Source organism: Mus caroli, chromosome 5, assembly GCF_900094665.2.
Source record: "Mus caroli chromosome 5, CAROLI_EIJ_v1.1, whole genome shotgun sequence".
Lineage (NCBI taxonomy): Eukaryota > Metazoa > Chordata > Mammalia > Rodentia > Muridae > Mus > Mus caroli.
In genome coordinates, this window is record NC_034574.1 from 106,030,182 (window position 1) to 106,054,252 (window position 24,071).

At 51.7% G+C, this 24,071-nt stretch overlaps 1 protein-coding gene across 8 annotated transcripts in view; it reads right to left on the reverse strand.

Moving 5' to 3' along the window:
* The window catches only part of Kiaa1671 (KIAA1671 ortholog), a 130,787-nt gene that overhangs the window by 4,444 nt on the left and 102,272 nt on the right, over positions 1 to 24,071 (reverse strand). For all 8 annotated transcript variants that reach the window (XM_021163379.2, XM_029476888.1, XM_029476890.1 and 5 more), the window contains 4 exons: positions 7,780 to 7,898; positions 3,958 to 4,198; positions 1,945 to 2,119; positions 386 to 504 (listed from right to left, as the gene is read on the reverse strand). In XM_021163379.2, coding sequence (XP_021019038.1) covers positions 386 to 504; positions 1,945 to 2,119; positions 3,958 to 4,198; positions 7,780 to 7,898 — 654 coding nt within the window. The remainder of the gene's footprint in view (positions 1 to 385; positions 505 to 1,944; positions 2,120 to 3,957; positions 4,199 to 7,779; positions 7,899 to 24,071) is intronic.

Consider the following 24,071-nt stretch of genomic DNA (forward strand, 5'->3'; position numbering starts at 1 on the left):
TGGATTTCTGAGTTTGAGGCCAGCCTGGTCTACAAAGTGAGTTCCAGGACAGCCAGGGCTATACAGAGAAACCCTGTCTCGAAAAAACCAAAAACAAAAAAACAAATAAAAGACAGTGTGAGCTGGATTCCCCTGGGAGAAGCTAGACATAATGTCACATCCCTGCCATTCCAGCACTCAGGTGGCAGATGGAGACAGAGGATGTTAAATGGATGAGTAATCGGAAGAGGTAGCAGGAGGCTGTTTGAATATGACCGGTAGACAGGAAGGGAATAACAAATGGGTGACAGAGCGAGAGGAAGAAAAGGCACTGCTGAGTGGACAGAAGGAAGGGCAGGCAGGAAGGAGCAGACCCATGCTGACTGCTCTTGGGAAGCCCTAGTACCTTCAGCACAGCAGGGTCCATGCCTGGGAACACAGGCATCCTCTGTGGGTGGCTGACAGGGGTCCTCTCCACCCGGGGCGGCTCTTCATCTGATTCATCCCTTCTGGGCGACTTCTCCTCTAGTAAGAGAAGCACTTCAAGTCACTGGTGGCCCCTCCCACATCCCTGCACGAGGACATAGACACTCCTAGCCCACTCTGGGCTTGTGCAGTTGAGCATGAGCCCCAGAGACTGCTTCCTGCTCACTTCTCTTCTTCAAACTCGCTCCTGCCACTTTGGAAGAATAATAGGTCATCCTTGACAGAGGTAGTTCAGGGAGCAGAGACACGTTCCACCAACAGGGGGCGATATGGAGCGCTAGTCTCTTCAAAGAATGACCCCCTAGTCAGAGACTGGGCCGGGGCTTCCTGCTGATGGGTTGCTGGGTAAGGAGTTTCTACCTCTCTAAGAACTGGTCATCGGTAGAGCTCAGCACATCCTCTGGAGCCCCAGGCCAAGCTGGACACTGGGCATGCTCAGAAAGGTCAGCCCCAGCCTTTCAGCCTTTCATATCTCCAAGCACGTGCTCAGGGCTATGGAAGCCACAGGTCCTGCTGCCAGGTCCCTGTGAGGGAGTCTGGGTGCACTGTCACTGTGGTGGGCTGCATTTGCTCCAGGTGGGTTGGCATGGTTCTGGCCCAACAGACGCTCTGTATTACTGAGTCTGTGTGTATGTGTTCATGTGTGTGTACCCGTGTGTATGTACATGCCATGATGCTGGCGACCTACAGCAATCTCTCCTTGCTTTATCTTTTTTTTTTATCTTTTTTTTTTTTTCTTTTTGAGTCAGTCTCTCACTGGACCTGGAGATCACCAGTTCGGCTACAAGAGCTGGCCAGCAACTGCCAGGAATCAGTTTGTCTCAGCTCCCTTGGGGCTGAGGCTACAAGTGTCCGTGGGTGTTGGGGATTTGAACTCAGGTCCCTGTACTTGTGAAACAAGCACTTTACACATCCTCCCAGTCCCCCCTCCCCCTGCCTCACATTTTAACCTTCACTTGCTGGCATGGATGGACAATGAGAAGCAAGGACCCCTGGGCTGGTGTGATGGCTCAGTGGGTAAGAGCACTGACTGCTCTTCCGAAGGTCCTGAGTTCAAATCCCAACACCCACATGGTGGCTTACAACCACCTGTAATGAGATCTGGCGCCCTCTTCTGGTGTGTCTGAAGACAGCTACAGTGTACTTGTATACATAAAATAAATAAATAGATTTTTTTAAGTCATATTATATAGTCACAGTTGGCCTCACTCTGTAGGTCAGGCTGGCTTTGCATCATGAAGATCTCGCTTCTGTCCCAAACTGCTGGGATGACAAATGGGCACCGCCCACTACACATGGATGGATTCAGAACACATTCAAGACCCTGCTTACACCAAGTTCTACAGGATGCGAAATCACAGCCTTCCTGGGTGACTGTGTCCCAAACCCTCTAAGGTCGGGCTGTTCTTCCCAGGGTTTAGCGTACAGCCTTCCTGCTCACTGCAGAATGTGGGTCAGATGCAAGCTGCACTGGCATACCTGTGGAGTCCTTGAACATCCACGTGCTGTGTGACTCCTCCTCCAGAGGGGATCGGCTATCAGACTCACTGAACTGGCTGCGCCGGAGTGAGTGGGAGATGGGCGCCCGGCGACGGCTTCGCTTACTCAGCTGCACCCGGGTCTTGAGGGCACTGGAGTCGAGGACTGAGGTTTGCTTTGGGGGTGGCAAGGAGGAGGCAAGAAGGAAAGAAACTGTAAGCAGAGGGCACTGTCTGCAGGCTGTGTGTAGCCTTGTTCATAAGGGGTGTTCTCAGGGGTGCACGGGGGTGGGGCGTGTATCAAGTTCTAACAGCACCCTCGATGCTGTGAGCCTTGGCTCCCCCATGGAAGCCATGTGAGCAGTGCCCCAGAATGCAAATGGGCAATCAGGACATAGCCTGTGATGTCACTCAGGCACAGGCGCACATATAGACTGGGGGGCTCAATATGTGCTTGTTTTCTGTCTGTCTGATGAATAGCTGAGTGTATTCTCTCATTCTTTGTAACAACCATATTCATGGAGTCCCTGATATTCACTGTGGCCACCATGATAATCCAGAGTGCAGGTAGGAGGGGTGGGATAGGAGGGGTGGGATCACCTACAGACCACCACTAAAAGGGGATACGTTCAATGTCCACAGGGCCACCCTGGGACATCTCCAAATGACCCCCACAGGACACCCAAGTCATGGTGGCACCCCACATACGCCTCAGTTTACCTCATACTTAGGGCCAGCATATGGACAGACTCGGCAGCCCTGTCAACCGGCTAATCCAAAAGACAGGCAGGGGATGTCACCCCTCAGTTATCAGCATGGACCCGGGATGAAGCCAGCTATTGGGGACCCAAGGCTGCTTGCTGCCGCTGCTGCTTACAAGAGCACAACAGGAAATGCTCAGAGTTCCAGAAGAATCGTCCAGCAAGACCTCTGTGTCACGTGACCCGTACCGTGCGTACACATGAGCCTCAGCAAGGTTCAGCAGCAGTTGAGAGCTTAGTGCTCAGTTGCTGAGCGAGTAACAGATCACCTACTGAAATCCTTACAACACCCAGAGAGGTGGGCGCCAGGCCTGCTTATATGGCAAAGGGTCCCCGGAGGCTGATCTCGGCTCTTTCTGTCTACACTCTTGTCTAGAGGTTCTGCAGGAAAGACCTTGCCATGTGTAGGCTGTGAGTCCCCTTGGAGGTCTGTTAGGGGCCCCTCAAGGTCAGTTGGAGCATCAGTTACCCAAGAGTAAGGACAGGAGCTTGGCTATCAGGAGTGAAGTTTCATTGTAGGTTCTAGCAATGGTCCCTATCCTCCCTTGGAGACTCTATCAATGATCCCTACCCTCCCTTGGAAGCTCTAGCAATAATCCCTTAATCTCCATCCTCCTTGTAGGGTACAGGGGGGACCCTATCCTGCATCCTCCAGGAGTGTAGGGTTTCTGGAGCAGGGTCGGGTTCTGTTCTGCTCCTGAAAAGACCAGAGCAGAACACTGTGCAAGCTGGGGCTCGAGACAGCGGGCACCTGAGGGGTGACCGTGCCATGGGACCCAGGCAAGCTCAGTTCAGACCCACGGAGAGGGCCTGCGACTGGAATGGCTGTCAGACAGTACTCCATGCCTGCCGAATAAGAACCTGGAAAGGCTGTTCTCTGTGTCTGCTCTAGGCAGGGCCCCCGGGCTGTGCACGGCCGGCCAGGTGAGAGTGGCAAACCACAGGCAAACCTGTGAGTGCTCAACGGCACCTTGGACACCCGAGATCACCTTTGAGGCCATAGAGTTATGTACGGGTTACTAGTAAGAAAGCCAAGCACTAGAGAGACGAAGGCATTTGCCCCAAGATGCCCAGCTAGTAAGGAATGCCCTAAGCTACAGGGCGGTTCATGTCAAAGGCTCTGTCCCGTGCTCACTGCAGGGGTTCCTGGCATACAGAGCCTGTCCTGGAGGGCTGAAGATCCCACCCAGGCCACAGTTTCCTTTTAATAAATGTGTTTCCAGCCCAGCCGCCTCCACTGGCTGCAGGCTTACATGGATGAAGGAGAAATCATCTTCCTCTGCAGGGCAGACGTCTGATGGAGGCGGCCCCTCTGGGCCATCTGTGGACTCCAGCTCAGAACTAGAGCGGTCCACACTGGAGCTGCGCCGGTCCCTGGAGCTGTCATGCTGCTCCACCGACGTGGACTCGGTATATGAGGACAAGTGACTGCCGGGGGGCTGCTTTCCCACAGACGCTGCGCTGCTGTCAGGAGATGGAGACTCGGGGCCAAAACTGCAAGAAAAGGGGGAAAGTGACAGAGGTCACCGAGGGTCCTAGGACACCAAACCCCAAGCACAAGAGCATGCAGCTCAGAGTTCAGGCTCAGAGGACAGCAGGGCTTCCTGGAAGATCTCCACTCCTGGCAACAGTAGCTAGGGGTCCGTTGTCCCATGACACACTGCTCAGGTGCAGGACAGGGACGCTTCTTGGTCTCCTCCAGAGACTGTGCGCCACCCAACCCAGGAGCTGCTGAGTGCAGGCTGCAAAGGAGAGCCAAGACCCAACCCAGAGTGATGGCGGCACACTAGGAATCTCCACAGGAGGAGGCAGAAGCAGGAGGGTCAGGGGGTGGAGGCCAACCTGGGCTATATAGCAACCACCTGTCCCTAGAAGTGTGTGCGTGCACACACACACACACACACAGGGGGTGGCAGAGACAGAGAGAGAGAGACAGAGAGACAGAGAATGATGAATGAATGAGAGGCAACATAGGCTGTGGGGAGGTATGTGGTGAATTTCAAGGCTCTGAAGAAAAAAAGCTTCAGGGACCTCAGACCTCAGGTCCTTCCATGTGGGGACCTGCTGGGACTCATCAGTCCACTTCTAACACCAACCCTGGGTACCCCTCTAAAGACAAACCCCACTTTCCCCACTCTGTGCACTCCCTGATGACCTGCACAGCTGACACAATGCAGGGCCTATGTGGGCAGCTCATGCTGCGTTTCCCCTGGGTGACGGCAAGGCAGGTCGGAGAGTCCCTAATAACCAGCAGAGAAGACTGGGCCTCGGGCCTCTTGATTCAGACCAACAGCTGCCTCGCTCACCTGGCCAGCCAGCCAGCCAGCCAGCCAGTTGGTTAGTGAGTCACCCAGTCAGCCAGTGAGTTACTCTGTCAACCAACCATCCATCCATCCACTCATCCATCCATCCATCCATTCAGCCAGTTATGCAGCCAGTTAGGCATTCAGTCACCTACTCAGTCAGTCAGTTAGTCACCCAGTCAGCCAGTGAGCTACTCAGTCAACCAACCATTCATTTATTCATTCATTCAGCCAGTTACCCAGTCAGTAACCCAGCCAGTCACCCAGTCAGTGAGTCAGGCATTCAGTCACCCACTCAGTTAGTTAGTCAGTCAGCCATTCATTCACTCAGCCAGTCACACAGCCAGTCACCCAATCACTAAGTCAGGCATTCAGTCACCTCCTCAGTGTCAGTCAGTCAGTCAGTCAGTCAGCCAGCCATTCATTCATTCAGATGCCCAGTCAGTGAGTCAGTCAGCCAGCAAGTCAGTCTAGTCAGTCACTCATTCACTCCCTCATCCAAGCACTCAGTGGTCCCTCTCTCCCGTCAGCCATTTACATGCTCACTTCAGTCACTTACTCACTCAGCCAGTCACTAGCTCAGTTACCCACTCACTCAGTCTCTCAGTCCCTCCCTCACACACTCGGTCCTCCTTCCTTCATATACTCAGCCTCTCTCTCCCTCACACGCTCAGTGGAGACTTGAGAACCTACTCTTCCAGGCACCATGTGGAAAATGGCATCTTGAGGGGATTTTGGATACCACCCAGGCAGGTCACCAGGACCACCGCCAATGGAAACATTGTAGCCACAACCTCTCCTCATACAATGAAAGAACAAGGAGCTTAGACAGTGTTGCACAGGAGGGCTCACCTGACACCCCTGGGGCTGAACCCTCAACCCTGGAGTGCTAGTCTGTTTCCCAACTCCAAAACGCTTTCATGGTTGGGGGTATAGGGTGTTAACAGGGAAGAGGACAAACACAGAGGCTGAGGGAAGTATCACCCTCCAGGCAGCAGGGGGCACCACTGTCCAAGGCAAGAGAGCCTAGTCCCAGGAAGCTGCAGTTCCTCTGGAGGACAGCAGGGGGCACTAGCTATTGGAAGCTCCAAGGTCTCAGATCTTCAGACAGAAGCTAGGGGAATGGGGTACTGCAGGGACTCAGGGTCCCTCTGGAGACAGCACAGATAACCAGATAGTTGGAAGCTCTCACAGGGATGCTTACAAACACTCGAGGAAGCTTACTCCACACGTAAGTCATAGGTTAGGAGCGGTGGGAGAGATGGAGGCCCCAGTACAAGCCCAGATCACTTAGCCACTGATAGAGTGTTTTTTTACTCAGGTCCCTGCCTCTCTCTGAGCCTCAGTTTCCCATCCTGGCATGATGTCCAGAGACCATAGGGCTAGTCAGTCAGACATGACGGGAGCCTGCAGCAGATGCCAGACACCTGCCCTTTCTGTGGAGGAGGAAGGTGTCCGTGGGCAGATTCATCTCACTGACCCTGCAACCCCCATGAGGGAGGGGTGGGTTTGCCACCACCTCCCATCTGCAGTTCCCAACAGCTGACCCAAGGGTTCCTTCCCAGCCAGGCAGAAGAGGATCCTTCGAACTACATACATGCTCACACTGCTTACAGAATAGTGTGCGGACCATGAATCGTCAGGTATGTGTACACAAATACACGCACACAAACACACAGACTCACACAGACACACACACTCCTGACAGCAGACACACAAATGCAGTTGTGACCCTGGGGCTCAATAGCGGTTTTTTGGTTTTACACTTTGCTGTTGGTTGTTACTGTTCATTGTTGTACATAATTGTTTCCTGGGCTTGGGGTGGACCCAGGGCTGCTGTCTGTCCGTCCATCTTCGGTGTGTTTACATAGTGGAAAAACACTCCGGACACAGAGCTTACCAAGAGTGACACACCCTACAGCACTGTGCAGCCGGCCCCAGAGTCTCATGGGAGAGACCAGGCTTTGGCACTGTAATATGGCATTGTCCTCTATAAATGCTTTAAGGCATGTGTGGAGCTGACCACGGATGCGCGTGGGGAGCCTTGTGTTTGAGGAACCTCAGAATGTTATGCTACCACAAGGTACCCAGACCGTCGCCCGCACTGCTGACCTGCCTCCTGTTTACAGCAGTGTTCCAGTTTACTCTGTCTGTACGTCTGTCCTTGTGGGTGTCTGTCCCTGTGGGTCTGCCTACCTCTACACGCTCCTGACTGTCCAGACTGCTTGCCTACTGTCAATATTTTACACTTTATTTCCATCTTTTTGGGCTTTTCTTATGCCCTTTGTATAACAATGGCCTCTTCCTGCTACAATTTCCTAAAATACAGAAATCTCTGAGATAGTCACATAGACTCTGTGCCAAATAGTTTTATGTCCACCAGACACAAGCTATACTCATCTGAGAGGAGGGAGCCTCAATTGAGAAAATGCCCCCATTAAGACTGTAGGCAAGGCTGTAGGGCATTTTCTTAATTAGTGATTGATGTGGGTGGTACCATCTCTGGGCTGGTAGTCTTTGTTCTATAAGAGAGCAGGCTGAGCAAGCCAAGGGGAAGCAAGGCAGTAAGCAGCATCCCTCCATAGCCTCTGCATCAGCTCCCTGCCCTCACTGCCTTTAGTAGTGAACCGTGATGTGGAAATGTAAAACCCTTTCCTCCCCAAGTTGCTTTAGGTCACAGTGTTAATCACAGCATCAGAAACCCTAACCAAGGCAGCCTCTGTCCCATCTGTGTCACCGAGGACCCGGCAGCATCACCTAGGTGAGTCTTACCTGCCCCCATTCTGGTGCTGGTCTGCCCAGGTCCCATACTGGCTGTCGGCTTCCTGCACGAGGGTGTCAGTATCCTTGGCCTCAGGTGCTCGCCTGGAGAAACACTGCTTCAGCTGGTTCTGCAAGGACATGAGGAGGGATTCAGGCACAGATGGACACACGCCCCCACAGTACCCAGCTCCCCACTGCTTCCCATGTTAGAGCAAAGGAGACCCACGCCCTGGTCTGCCGAGACAGGATAGGAAGCAGCACTTTCTGGGCTCAGATGGGCACTCTGGATGGACGGTGGCTTGGTTCCGGTATGAATGTCCCCTGCAGCACCTCTGTGTGAATACCTGGTCTCCATTAGGGAAGTTATGAAATCTTTGGGGCATAAGGCTTCACCAGCAGCGTGGGCTGATGAAGGCCGGCTTAACGTGAATCTGTCCTGCTTCCTGCCCGAGCCGTTTCCAGATCCTCCATGTGAACAAATTTGCACCACCAAGGACCAAGCATGCCCTGTGGCCAGGCCTTCCCACCACAGTGGGCTGTGCTTTCTGGAACAGTGGGCAGGAGAAAACCTCCCCTCCGTGAACCAGGACCCCCTCAGTTACCCAGAACCCACACCATTAGTCAGGGCCCCTCAGTTAACCAGAACCCCCTCAGATAACCAGAATTCCCTCCATTAGCCAGAATCTTGATACAGCGCCAAGAAAAGTAACTTATCAGCGCCAGGTACAGGGTCCTGATGGATGTCACCTGGCCCTGTCAGTGTCTGTGTCCAACACAGTGCAGCCCATCTCCTCCCACTTCAACACTCTAGAAACACCAGGCAGGCCTGTTCCCACATTCCAGATTTACCAGACCACCTCCCAGCATTGTCCAGCCCAGAGCCCCCATAGCAGTGACCCTGAGCCTGTATCAAGTCACCTGACACGAGGCCACCTCATAGAGCTCAATCTAACAGGGAAAGAGATGCCCTGGACCAGTGGTGTGACTTGCAGGCGGGAAGCAAGGAGGTCATCACAGAGCTAGCCGTGGGCCCTGTCTAGTGCCTGACATCAGGGGTGGCTCATGAGTCAGCGTGACACCTGCCCTGCTGACGTCCCCACTCATCCGGATGGTGTGAGAAAGGCCTTGTCTTGCATCGTCACCATGGAAACTAGCCACTATGCCCTGAAGCTCTCAAGGGTAACCAAGAGTGGCCTTGGATGGGCTGCTCACTCAGCAGTGATTCAGATGGCCTCCCAGCCTGGCCTTTCAGGACTCTCCCAGCTACAGACTTTCAATGAGGACTCTGGAGGTGGGGGATGAGGAGGGAGAAGATCATCCTGGCGTGGCTTCCTCCCACTTCAGAACATCTTGGCCGAGCAACAGAGTACAGCAGCATCGGGAGCGGCCTTTCTGTGTGGCCTCAGAGCCAGGGCCCACCTCTGTTGCAAAGGAATTGCAACGGGAACTGGGGCAGGGGGCTCATTGGTAGAGCATCTGTCAGCATCACATACACTCATTTACACAGATACACCTGTGCACACACACAACCTACACATTCATACAGACACATATGCAGTCATACATGCACACACAGACACAAATGCACACAGACACCCATGAAGACACACGTGCACACACACCCACACAGAGATACATGCACACAGAGATACACATGCACACACAGACACACATCCACACAAACACACATGCACACACATGTACACATACATGCACACATAGACACACACGCACACAGGCACACATCACAGGGAACATCTGTAAATAATCCACCACCCAAATAAAACATCCTGGTTGACTCTAGTCTGGGATTTTCTTTGGGTCAGTTCCTCCACATGCTCGCCCCTCAGTGGCCAGAGAACATCCCTCTGTGTGGGACACAGTGCCAGCCACCTAAGAGTCCCAAGAGTAGTGGCTGCTAAGCAGCTGGCTGTTTTGACACTCACAGTCAGTCACAGGGTATTCATCCTCAGATGTCAGAGCATCTCAGTGTCACGGCTACAAGGCCCCACAGTCCGCCGCCTCCCAAGGGACTCCAAACTGCCCATGTGAAGATGAAACCTTCTTACTGTGTGTTCTCTCAGCTCTGCCCAAGCTCCCCAAACACAGGGCAGGCAGATAGGCAAGTGAGTCAAGGCCTCTGAAGCAGCGGCCTCCTGGGCAACACTGGGTTCCCTGGCTGCAGGGGCTCACGGAGGCAAAGCCAGTGGCTCTCAGGGTTTTAAGTCAAAGTGTGGCTTCTTCCCTCCCTACAGCAGCACAGATCTTAACCTCACCTGTCCTGAGCCTCAGCAGTTCAGGCTCCTCCCATTGAAGCCTCCCTGTTTGTGACTAAATGCTGAGCCCTGCTTTCCCCAAGAAAACAGGTCCTTCTCTTCCTTCTCTTCTATCTCCCTCCATAACGCTGCAAGCCTTCACCCGCCCTACACTGTTACTTCCTCTCTCAGCCTCCCAAAGAGATGGTGAACCTGCAAAGGACACCTCGTGCTCCCTGGTGACCCAGGCAGGTGGGGCATGTTGGAAAACTCAGAACAAGCTTGGTGGGATCGGTTCATGCCTATAATCCTAGCACTTAGGGGACTGAGGCAGGAGGATTGCCATGAGTTCAGTGCTAGCCTGAGCTATGTACTGAGTTCTAGGCTACCCAAAGCTTCATTGAAAGAACCCATCTCAAAAGCTTAAAAAAAAAAGTAAAAAAAAAAAAAAAAAAAAAAAAAAAGGAGAGGTAAGTCTTGGTACCCTGGCTTTGCCGTAGTTCTGCTAAGTCTTAAATCAGGGGAACCAAATCCTAGACAGCAGACCCAGGGGTGGTGGGGCTCAGAGGCCGTTCAGTCTGTACTTCGCCTGCAGAGGAGGAAACCGAGGCACAGGAACTAAGCAGAGTGTAGCTCTTGGTTTGCAAGATGGGTGAGCAGCAGGGTCTGGAGTAGGGGGTGGCTACGTCTGTGGGATCCAAAGCTCTTTACAGTCCCCCCACCCGGCAACCTACTTGTTCTACCCTTCCCACCAATGCACCAGGAGGTTCTGATAATGACACACACAAGAAAATGATGTTTGAAACCCTCAGGAAAGGCAAGGTGGCAGTGCACACCTTTGATCCTGACACTTGGAAGGCAGATCTCTTTTGTGAGTTCGAGGCCAGCCTGGTCTACATAGGGAGTTCTAGGACAGTCAGAGCTACACAGAGAAACACTGTCATGAATGAATGAGTGAATGAATGAATGAATGAATGAGAGAGAGAGAGAGAGAAGGAAAGAAAACAAGGAAGGGAAGAAGGGAGGGAGGGAGGAAGGGAAGGAGGGAGGGAAGGAGGGGAAAGGAAAGAAAAGAAGTCAGGAATCTAGAATTTGAAAACCTACTGGCTTGGCCCAGCAACTGACAAGTCCCAGGACCACGGCAGGTGGAAGTTCCTCCCCAAAGTTTGCACTGAGAGACCAGGCTAGCACACACTTCTAACGTCTATGCGGGAAGCAAGTCAGAACATTTGTCTCCCCATTTAAAACCTGCAGGGTTAGCTGAATCAGCAGGGTTAGTGGCAGAAGTTCATCTCAGGGAGACAAGCAAGCACGCTTGCCAGGTTCCCGAACACAGCCACTCCCAGCAGGATTCATCGTCATTGCAAAACATGAACAACAGCCTAAACCAAGAAGGGCCGTGAACCATGGAATCCGGAGTCCACGCTGTGTGGTAAAAATGACATGCATACAGAACATTTGCCATCACGGAAAGATGTGTCTGAAGGGTTCTGAGGAGAGTATGCCAGAAATGTATCTTGTCTAAAGAAACTAATACATGTAGGTGCAAGCAAACAAAACATACGGGTTCCATGGCAAATTGGCTCGCAGCTGTGCTAAGAGTGGGATCGCCCCTTACAGACTGCAACTTGACTTAGCACGCATGTGTGCTTGGGGTTTCACTTTGTGGATGAATCTGAGATGACGCTGGATAAAGCAAATCTGACTCCGTCCTGCTGTCCTGCTGTCCTGCTGGACAAACGGTCAGCCTGGCAGGATGTAGATCACCCAGGAGAGACACCTGTGGGCATGGCTGGGCTGGGCTCCCAGGCTGAATACAGAGGGGAGAGTGAGAGAGTGAGCTGAGCACCAGCGTCCATCTCTCCCTCCTTCCTGACTGTGGGTGCCATGTGACCTCACCCTCCTGCTGCCAGGCCTTGCAGCCATGATGGCCTCTAGCCGTGAGCTTCAGGCTGCCTTGCTTGGGTATTCTGTCAGTGACAGTGAAGTGACTAATACATCAAGTAAGTAGATGAGCAGCCCTGATAAGTGTCGTGAAACTCCATTACAAGCAGGAGGCTGGCAAGACTGCATGTGCCCTGAGGCAGTGCTTTGCTGACTCCAGATCCACAGCCCAAGCCCTTGGGGAACTGCCAGGCCTGTAGTAGTTGCTGAGTAAATACGTTGGGGATACATGTCTCTGCAAATGCATACATACACATACATACATCCTATATATATATATATATATATATATATATATATATATATATATATATATATATATACATACATACACATATACATACACACATACATTATATACATATACACATACATATATACATATACATACACAAACATACACGCATGTATATACATATACACATACTATATATGGGCACATACATATGGATACATATATACATATATACATGCATCATATATATCATAAACATACATATACACACATCATATATACATACATATTATACATATATGTATACATATATCATATACACATACACGCATACATACATCATATACATATACATAAACACACACACACATCATATATATACACATCATATATATACACACATATACACTATATACATACATATACATTGTATACATATATACCCATACATACATCATATACATACATACATATATACATATATACATACACACATATGCATATATATTTTTAAAAATAGGGAAGAGTTTCCAAACCAGGGAAGCTGATACTGTGAAGGAGGAATAGGAGAACTCGGGGCCTGCATGTACTTAAGTGTCTGACACATTTCCTAAGAAAGGGACCTGAGTCAAGCGGCTGCAGGTGACAGTGCAGTTACAAGGAATTTGAGAAGCCTGCCTCTCCCCCGCCACTCTACACCCTAGCTGTGTGCAGAGTCATGCAGTCATGGACCTAACTGGCAATGGGAACACCCACTCTGTCCCATTACTCCAGAGAAATGTCCCCGGAACACAACGGTCACGCTCATTATTCATCCCAGTGGACCTGTGATGTAGGACTCTGTATGAACCTATTTCACAGGGGAGGAGACTGAGGCCCAAAGAAGGGACTCCACAGGCTCCAGATCACTCACATGTCTAGGAAACAGTAGGACTGGAGTGTGACCCCGGTTTGATGGATGCTGGGGGCTGAGTGCATTCCTAGTTTTTCTGGCTCTGAGGCAGCCGGGCCTCAGCAGCAACTTCTCAGAGCAAGGGCCAAGCAGGGTGAGAGTACTTAGTGGGAGTACTCAGTAAGAGTACTCAGTGGGAGTACTCAGTAAAAAGATGGAAGGAAGGAAGGAAGGGAGGAAAGAGACAGACACCTGAACAAGCTGCAGCCAGGCAGGAGGGATACAGAGGCACACTCGGGACAGAAGCTTGTGTGCCTGAGCCTCAGGGATCTGGATGCGCCCACACACCCATGAGTACTAGGCTCCCATCCTAGACCTCCAGCTAGCTACACACTGCCCTCCTCCGAGCCTCAGCTTCCTCTCCTAGCAAGTCAGCGGATCTCAGTAGCCATGTGCAGCTTCAAAGGAGGAGAAAATGCCCACTCCTAGAGACTTGAGCCAAATCCGGATTCACAAACACTCAGTAGATGGGCTAATCGGGTCTGGCCGTGAGCAGCTCAAACCTCAACCTTTTGCACTGCAGACTTGGGCCAGACTTGTCGCTACCCTTGTGTGTAGAGCAAGCTAACTGTTCTGAGCAAGATTCTGTAATCCAGCGGCCCTGGATGAAGCCAGCTCTGCCAGTTGTGAGCTGGAACAACCCTCTGCAACCGCAGTTTCCCCATCTGGAAAAGGGGTTGTGAGGTGCTCAGGGTTCTGGGAGTCTCTTAAATATCTGACCAGGGCTTGTACACACTTGGCATTTGGGCAGTGACAAGCAGAGTCCAGTACAAGACATGATGCTCATGTCTTTTGGCCAACTGCCCAGACCTCTTACCAAACACTATAACAGCATGCTAACAGGTTCACCATTCAGCTAAGGCCCAACAGGTCCCTTAGGGCCCCAACACTGCCCGGTCAGGCCCCCACCCCTCCATAAGGGCAGCAGGCGAAGACCTTGTCAAAGAATATGGGCCTTTAATCCCAGCACTCGGGAGGCAGAGATTTCTGAGTTGGAGGCCAGCCTGGTCTACTGAGTGAGTTCCAGGATAGCCAAGGCTACACAGAGAAACCCTGTCTCGAAAACCAAAAAAAAAAAAAAAAAAAAAAAAAAAAAAAAAAGAGAATATGGGCTTCGGATCTGCACTGCAGGAAGACATCAATACAACACAAGGGCTGTGTGGAAAGATGGCTCTGGCAGAGACACCCTGTCTCTGTCTCCTTGGGACAACTTTTCCGCAAGTGATAGGAACAGGCCAGACAGCTGGTCTGCAGGAGAAGGCTTTGGTTTCGGGATTGGGTGTGTGTGGATCAGGCTTTCGGGAAAGCTAAAAAGGGAGGTGACAGCTGGGCTAGGAGGCTGGGGCCCGGAGAACCCCTGGGGCCTGTGCTCTGCTCTGTGTGTCAGATAAGAGTATAAAAGCTCTCTCAGCTTACACCAGGGCTACATCCTGAGACATGAGCACAGCTCGAGAAAATTTCTGAAGTGGAAAATACCATGAACACACATCAGCCACTGTAGGTCCCAGCCCGGCCTGGCCTCCAACAAGGGAAAGTCCACAGGAGCCCACGAGTGGGCGACCACACCCACTGGAGTCTGATTCGTCAAGAAGTGTTAAGTTTGGCCTGGAGAGAGTTTGCTGCTCTTGCTGAGGACATGGGTTAAATTCATGGCACGTCAGATAGTTCACAACCACCTGTACCTCCAGCCCCAGGGAATCTGATGCCCCCTCCTAGTTTCCAAGGGCACTTGCACACGTGTACACACACAGGATTAAAAATAAATCTTTAAAAAGAAGAAGAGGGTCGGGCGTGGTGGCACATGCCTTTAATCCCAGCACTAGGGAGGCAAAGGTAGGTGGATTTCTGAGTTCGAGGCCAGCCTGGTCTAGTAGGTGGATTTCTGAATTCGAGGCCAGCCTGGTCTACAAAGTGAGTTCCAGGACAGCCAGGACTACACAGAGAAACCCTGTCTCAAAAAACAAGAAGAAGAAGAAGAAAGAAGAAAGAAGAAAGAAGAAGAAGAGGGGGGAGGGGGAGGAGGAGGGGGAAGGGAAGAGGGAGGAGGGAGGAGGAGTTAATTTTTCTCACAGTCCCAGGGTACAGTCCACCACAGCTGGGAGGTCATGGTGACAAGAGCATCCACCAGATGACCACATTGTAGCCACAATAAGGAAGCAGTGTGTTTACCAACTCACTCTTCCTTTTTATACAGTCCAGAGTCCCAGCCTAGGGAATGGTGCCACCCACAGTGGACATGTCTTCCTACTTCAACATAATAATCAAGCTTCATCCTCCAGGCAGGCCCCAGAGGCTCAAAACTGTGAGCTAAGGGAGGGTGGCTGCCAGGGTCTGTTTACCCTTAAACCCCAGAGCCATGCTCAGAGATGCTTCCAGGAGACAGGAAGAGACCAAAACTGGGTAGTTGACTGGATGAACAAATCCAGGTACCATCACCTGCCTGCTCTCTAGTGTCTATGAATATAGTTTGCCTTTCAGCTTGTCACCCAAATCTTAATGTGTCATAGGGTGTCTTTTTCCCCTACACATATCCTTAAATGGTAGTTCTTATTGACTTAGAAAAATTATTTTATTGGACATAGGGTGGGGACATCCTCTTGGAAATGGGAGGAATGGGATGGACCAGGAGGACGATAACAACCGGACAGTAAAATAATAATAATACTAATAATACTACTAATAATAAGTATTTTAGGTTAATAGATTTTGCTTATACATGTCTGTGCACTCTTTTCATGCAGTTCTCTAAAAGGCCAGAAGAGGGCATTAGATCCCCTGGACCTGGAGTTACAGATGATTGTGAGCCACCATGTGGTTGCTGGGATTTGAACTCAGGACCTCTGAAGAACAGTCAGTGCTCTTAACCACTGAGCCATCTCTCCAGACCTTTATTAACTCTTTATAGATAAGCACTGTTTGAATGGAGCCACAGCAATGGCTGTGAAGGAGACCAGATGGATACATCTTTCAAACACAAGAGAAGCAGATTTTGAGGGAATCAGGACATCTCTGCCAATAGGCAGCAGTGGTCAAGGACCAACATTCCAGAAACATCTTGAGTCTTAGCACAGAAGTAATTTTGATTTCCCTCTTAAGTTCAAAGAAATGGTATTAATAATTTCTAAAGTTCTATGGTAAAGAGCCAAGAGTAAGCCGGGAGTTTTAAAAAACGCACTTAACCTAAATTATTGAACACACTAAGGGGAATCATCCCATTGTTAGGAAGGCGGGTTAAAGGGAGAGCGCCAGACATGCATTCAGATAGCAAAAAGCCTGAGACACAGTGTCCCGAGGAAAGCCAGCGTGTGGAGAGATCCCTGGGAGGTTAAGAGCGTTTAATGCTCTTGCGGAAAATCCAGGTTCAAATCTCACACCAACATCAGGAGGCTCACAAGTGCCTATGGCTCCAGCTCCATAGGATCCAACACACACACTCTCTCTCCCTACACACACACACACATACACACACACACACACACACACACACACACACTGATATTCATTTTTATTAAACTGAGGACAGCAGGGGAGGGACAGAGGCAGCTTCAGAAAGAGAAAAGACAATATCTGAAAGCAGACAAAGGTACTAGGCCCTGGGAAAAACTACAAGAACACAAGCAGCTGGTGGTCATGGGAGGGAGATGGAGCCATGCCCTCCTATTCTGCCTCTGAATGCATTCTGTGGTCCTGGCTGGAGGTAGGAAGCCAGGCTCAGGGAGGAACAATTATACAAAAGCCTGAGACTGTGCTGTCTCCACTATCTCCTTAGTGGAATCTGCTTGCACAGAGCTTCCTCACCATACCCCAGAGCCTCTTCACCCCTCCCAGCCCAGTCACCCCACCCCAGTGCCTCATCCACCCCCAGTGTCTCCTCTCCCTCCCCTACATTTTCCCCTCCCATAGTGTCTCTTCCCCCTTTCCAGTGTCTCTTCACCCTCCCCCATTACCCCTTCCTCTCCCCCAGTGTCCCCTCCCCCTTCCCCAGTGCCTCATCCCCCCCCCCACCGTGTCTCCTCTCCCCTACATTGTCCCCTCCCCTTCTTTCCAGTGTCTCCTCTGCCTCCCCCAGTACCCCCTCCCCAGACTCTTCCCCTCCCCTAGAGTGTCCCCTTCCCCTCTTCCAATACCCCCTTCCCCTCCCCCATAGTACCTCCCCTCCCTCCCCCAGTGCCTTCTCATACCCCCCACCCCCACCCCCAAAGATTCTTAAAACAGCCCAAGGGAGCCAAACTTGACTTCCTTTTTCAAACATCACATGTCAACTCTCTCCTGATTTATTTCAGGCAAGGGACAAGTCAGGCGACAGAGCTGTAGCCAGCTCAGAAGTGTGAGCCCCCCAGAAAGCAGCAAGTTGGGAGTGTTACCATGGCCTCCTCAGGACCAGTTCCTACTCCTCAGTGAGTGCAAAGTCACTCCTGGGCATGACAGCCACGGACTCAGCAGTGACTTATGGGGATGATCACATTATAATGTCACCAGGTGGTACCATACTCAGTACTAATTCTCAAAACTAGTCTGTTCAAACATACCTGCCCACACACGGGTACAGACACAAATGTGTGCACCCCAAGCACACACACACACACACACGCACACGCATTCACACGCGCACACACACAAATATATATTCAAATGCAGACACACACACACAACTACAGACTACAAAGTGTGTATACCTGTATATGCACACACAAGAACTCCCAAAGACTCAAGCATCCAACTCACAGACCAGTATACATGCAAGCACACAAATGCACACACATGGCAAACATGTTTACAGTCATACCACAAATGTGCCCAGGGGCAGTCCTGCACAATCACTGTTAGTGATGGAAAATTCTACCCCATGGCTATTTTATAAATGTGCCTGATTCACATACAGCTGTGTGGGAATGAAACCAGGAGGCCACTGAAAACAGGTGACACGCAAGCAAAATGGAACAGCAGGTAAGAGTATTTGCCACCAAGTAGGATGATCTGTGTCTGACTTGCGGTATTCATAGGGCAGGAGAAAACCTGTGCTTTCACATCTGCACCACAGCATATACACAGATAGGAAATCAGTAAATAAAAGACAGGGGAGAGAGAGAAGCTGGGGAGCCAGGGACAAGAAGGAGTGGAGCACAGTGGGGAGCAGTCCCCACCGGCCCTCCCCCAGTGCCTCTCTGACTCCAGAGGAGCTTCAGAGTCAGGAGGCAAAGAACAAGGCCTCCGAGAACCAGGAAGGTGAGCACTGACCACAAGGCTCCCACAGGTTCCTTGGCATCTAGGAGACCCAGACCCTGGTCCTAGTTCCATGGATCTTAGAAGCTGTGTGACCTGGAGCCAGTCACTTCACCTCTCTGAACTTCAATGTCCAGCATTAAGGCTACAGTGTGGGGGCTAGTGAGTCACGGGAGTGTGGAGCAGTATGCTGGGCACACAGGAAATACTCAGAAATGACTGTGATAGGCAGACCAGTAGCCAGAGGAACTGGGTTTGCAAGGGGTTCCTGGTAGGAATCACAGGAGGCAGAGCTGCTGGGGAGTGGGAGGGGTTTATAGGAACTGAAAAGCAGCAGCTCCGAGAAAATGACCCTCCCACTCCCTTCCACCCCACCCCACAGCAAGCTTGTGCAATTATGAGGAAGGCAGCACCCCAGGTGACAGGACCCTCCCACCTCCCAGCAAACCGCTCTTCAAGACACCACACTCCCACTCAACAAGCAGCTAGAGGTTCCAGGCTGACAATCATCCCGTGCCAGTTGGCTCCTTGGCTCTGTGAGACCTGGCTCTGGCTGCTCCTGGGAGTAGCTATTCAGGTGAGAAGCCACACCTGTTCCTTGATGCCTCCCCCAGCCTGTGCACTTAGACCTGGGAGCAGGGGTGCTCCACCCTAGCCACTCCAAACCACAGCTCCTTCCCAAGCTAAAAAACTACTCGCTTCCAAGGCAAACACTCCGACACACCCACACATACACATACCACACATGTGCACACACACACAAACACACATGCACACATACACACATACATACATGTACACATGCACACATACATACGCACATAGACACATGTATGCACACGTGCATACTCATACATGCACACTTACACACATGTACACACGAACACTTACACACATGCACTCACACATATGGCGTGTACACATACATACAAGCACACACCCACATGTACACAAACACACGTGTATATACATACATGTACACACAATACACGGTGAGTGTACATGCACTCACACATGCACCCACACACATGTGGACATACATACATGAACACACACATATACACACATAAACACACACATACAAACACTGATGGGAGGAGATGATGATGTGAGCAGCTGAGAGACCCTAGCTCCAGGCCCTGCTGCCCGCTGGTCATGCGGCTTTGAGCACTTGGCTTCACCTCTCCAGACAGTAGCCACTACTAAAATGATTGTGTATGTACTACTATATTCCACACACTGCCCACAACAGGCATTCCAGTCAGTGGGGCATGACAACCTGGGTGAGCTCCCAAAGGTGTCACTCGGTGCCCCATTCAGGAACAGGACACAAGCCTCCACTGTAGGAGACAGCACTGCTCTCCAGCCTGGGTTCTGAGGGCCCTGAAGCTAACCAGGGCCTTGTTTTCGGGGTGTGAATGTGGCCTATGCCGGTGATGGGGCTCCTGAAGTTCCCAGTGGGCAGTGGAGGCTTCTGTCCCTCTCGTGGGGAAGCACGGGCTCTGGTCACCAGGTTTCATTTCTCCCTATTACTAATGTCCCCAGGGCCCTACGCCTGGGTCCGTCCACAGGGATGGATGTGGTCCAATCTAGGCCCGTGCCTGTCCCCACCCTGGGCCTCCAGCATAGAGCTGGATCTCTGAAGTTGTTTTTAACTCCTCCGCCCAGAAGAGCCCGTGGCATTTTCAAGTCTTCCTCCAGCTCCCTATTTATAGACTGTGACGGAGCATCACATCGGTGCACTGTTTCCATTGATAATTAGGGAGCCCACATGGGGCCCAGCCTGGGGGGGGGAAGGGGGGGGCCGTGGCTGTCTGGTGGCTCCAGGGACCCAGGATCCCTAAAGGGAAGGACTCAGCCCGGCCACACATGCACAGGAAGAGGTGCACATCCACAGCAGAGGTGATAAGGGGGTCTCTCCTGACTGTGGGGGGGTCTGGCTTCCCGTGGTGGGGACACACCCCAATTCCGGGCGTGGGTGTTTACATGACATGATACTGTCAGGTCATAGGTCACACCCACACAAGGCTCTGGCAGGCCTGGCTAATCAATGGAAGACCCAGAGGAGAGAGGTTCCTAACCCCCTTGGGTGGGGACGATGGCCACAACACAGTTGTCTTTATCAGCTTGACACAAACTATAGCCACCAGGGAAAAGGGAACCTCAATTGAGAAACCACTTCCATAAGACACAGCTGTAAGGCATTTTCTTAATTAGTGATTGATGTGAGAAGCCCCCACCCCCCACCCACCCCCACTCACCATGGGTGGGGCCAGCCCATGGTGGGCGGGGCCAGCCCTGGGCTAGTAGTCCTGGGTTCTGTAAGAAAGCAGGCTGAGCAGGCCAGGGGAAGCAAGCCAGTAAGCAGCACCCCTCCACAGCCTCTGCACCAGCTCCTGCCTCCACGTTCCTGCCCTGACTTCCTTTGGTGATGAACAGCAACATGGAAGTGTAAGCTGAATAAACCCTTTCCTCCCCAACTTGCTTCTTGGTCATTATTAAGTTTCGTGGAGGAATAGAAACCCTAAGACACTCTGTAACATAAATATTGTTACAAAGTATAGCTAGGAAACCAAGATCCAGATAGATTAATGCACCTGCCCAAGGCCACACAGCAGCAAGCAGCAGAACTGCAGTAAACTCTACCCCAAAATGTCCGGCTGTGAAGACGAGGAGGGGGCGCTGTGGGTGCCCTGGAGCGCACGCAGTGCAGATGAGGCAGGCGATGGTGTCTGAGCCAGGAAACACTTAGCAGGTGAGGTAAGCTGAGCCTAGCACTTCGCAGGGCCCCACCTGAGGTCATTTTATAGAGGCCAGAGCAGGCTGTGCAGGGGGTACGGGGACAGCTTCTCACAGTGTCCTGATTCCCTTCAAAATGGACACAGCAATTCCCTAAAGCCCTCCCATGACGGCATTGGAGGTCTTGTGGTCCCTTCCACACCAGACCCCATGTCCTCCCACGATCAGCAGAGCTGACGACCCACAGGCCTCCCATCTAACCCTCTACACGTCTGTGTGTCCATCTGTCGCTTGGTTCACTGGTCCAGTAGAAATGCCAGAGGCAGGGGATTCATGGCATAACCACTGTTGTCCCGGCACCTTACCCTGGGTCTCCTGGACCAGGTGAGTGTGAAAGTATATAACTAGGACCCAGCACAGTGAGAGAGGACGCTCAGAAGCACACCACACAGCCAGCCTCGGACCAAGTCATATCCCACACCATCACACCCACAGTGCTGAGTAGGATGTGTGAGAGCAGTGAGCCACCTGAGGCATAGAACTCAGGAGCTCCAGCCCAGGGATGGCCCCGCCCACCATGGGCTGGGCCCTCCCCCAGTAATCACTAAGCCAATGCCTTACAGCTGGTATCTGTGACTGTAGGCGGGCTATGGCCAAATGCGGGGGCGGGGGGCTTTCCTTGTTTACAAATGATTGTTTTGAGAGACCAGTAAATAACTGGGCCCAACCCCTCTACTGTCCTTCAAATATCATGCTTTATCCACTGACTATAGCTGCTTGGGCAGACAGAGCGTCTCCTGTCACCTCAGCAGTAGACAGCACAGAGACTCCCAACTCTGCAATGTGCAGAGGACCCTGAGTGCTCAGCTGTGTGGGGGACATCTGTGTAGGTCCCCAGGAATCAGAGGAAGAGCTGGCTGAAAGAATGTGCAAGCAGAAGTCCTGGGAGGAACTCTCCCGAAACTCAGTTTACAGACGGAACTCATGGCAGCTGTGGGTGCCTGCACAAAACCAAGCCAGCGAGGACAGTCAGCTAACTGAGTGAGAGAGGGAGAGTAAGAGAGGGAAGGTGGGAGAGGGAGAGAAGGGGAGAGAGGGAGAGGCGGGAGGGGGAGGAAGATAGACAATATGAACCCAGGAGGAAGACAAGTTGGAGGTTTCATGGGAGAGGAGTGAAATATTTGAAGGGTGATAGGACAGTGGACGGTTTGGGGTATGATCAATGAGTATGAGCCAGGCGTCATGGCGCACGCCTTTAATCCCAGCACTTGGGAGGCAGAGGCAGGCAGATTTCTGAGTTCGAGGCCAGCCTGGTCTACAAAGTGAGTTCCAGGACAGCCAGAGCTACACAGAGAAATCCTGTCTCGAAAAACCAAGGGGAAAAAAAAAAGACAATGAGTATAAAACTGTCAAGGAATAAATTTAAAAAACATTCAGAAAGGAAACCCATGGCAGCCCCCTCCCCCTTCCTTGTGTTTGGAGGGTGTCCTAGACGTCATATGAACTGTCCCTTAGAGGTTGGCATTATGTTCACCTCAGACCCCCATGGACGCAAAAAGACCCACTTCAAAGCCAGACCAGCAGACAGGCAGCCATCCAGGGCGAGGGGAAGGTGCCGAGAATCAGTGGTGCGTACTGCCAGCTCCCTCCTGGGTACCTGACTAGCGGCTGCACGCGGGGGTAACATACTCTCATAAATCTGAGCCCCCCCCACCGAGGACTTCCTGTTGCTAGGCAGCAGGAGCTGCTTCTGTGCCTGTGCCCTCTCCCCAGGGATTTTGAGCGGGTGATGTGCCAGAGTGGCACAGATGAGAAGGGTCTGTCCCCATGCTTGCTTGGTCTCCAGAAGCTGCCTCCCGTGCACCCAGCCCACCCCACCCAATTAGTCTTAGGACTGAAGACTCTTGAGACTGAAGAATAGAACATGGGTCTCACAAGCTCGCACAGGGCCGTAGAGCTGTGCAGTGAGGAGCCGGGGTCTGGTTCAAGCCCAGGCCCAGGAGCAGCAGGGCTGCCCCAGAACCTGCATCTAAATGAGAACCCTGGGCTGCACCCGCAGGAAAATGAAAACCCACGTGTCATTTCTTTAAATAACAACCATCTCCAGATGGCTCTGGGAAGGCTGGGGCAGCTAGAAAAGGAATCACCCCTAAAACCTAAAGAGTCAATTTTAGTTTTAAGGGTTTTTGTTTGTTTGTTTCTTACAATACCAAGGACAGAACCCATGGCCTAGGACATACTGGGATGTGTGCACCCCATTGAGTCACACCCAGCCTGTGAAATCTCGAGCTAGGCACACAGCACCAGATTTTTTGTTTGTTTGTTTTTAAAGACAATATCTTATGTAGCCCAGGCTAAATAGAACTATCCATGTAGCCCAGGCTGGCTCCCTCTTCCTCTGACCCACAAGCACTGGAATCACAGGAAGGCAACACCAGGCCTGGCTCCTGTCCCGTCCAGAACCCTGATTTTACATCTGAACAACTATTTCAGAAATCCTCAAGATGCAGGGGCCAATTATCCCTGGATCCCAAAGAAATTCAAGGAAAGGCTTGAAAGAGAGCGGCACCATTCTAACTCCCCTCCTTTTAACAGCCATGTCCTCACCGAGAGATAGTAACTCCTTAAGAACTGCGTGCACTGCGTGCAAGAGGCATGGAATGCAGGCGTGAACCCCCTCAGTTCTCTCTGCTCAAGAGCTTTCCACGGCTGCCATTCCCCACAGATTAAACCCCAAGCCATTACCAGGTCCTACCAAGACCATGCAGTCCCCCCAACTCTCTCTCACACACCAATCCACACCAACCCTGACTGTGGTGAATCCAAACATATCCCCTACGGCCTATAAGCCAGTTTTCTCCTTCCTAAGGGACAGCCAGCAGAGTGTGGGATCCCAAACCCCAAAGACCACATTCCCCACCACTAAGCTCACTGAAGCCACCAGGAAGCAGAA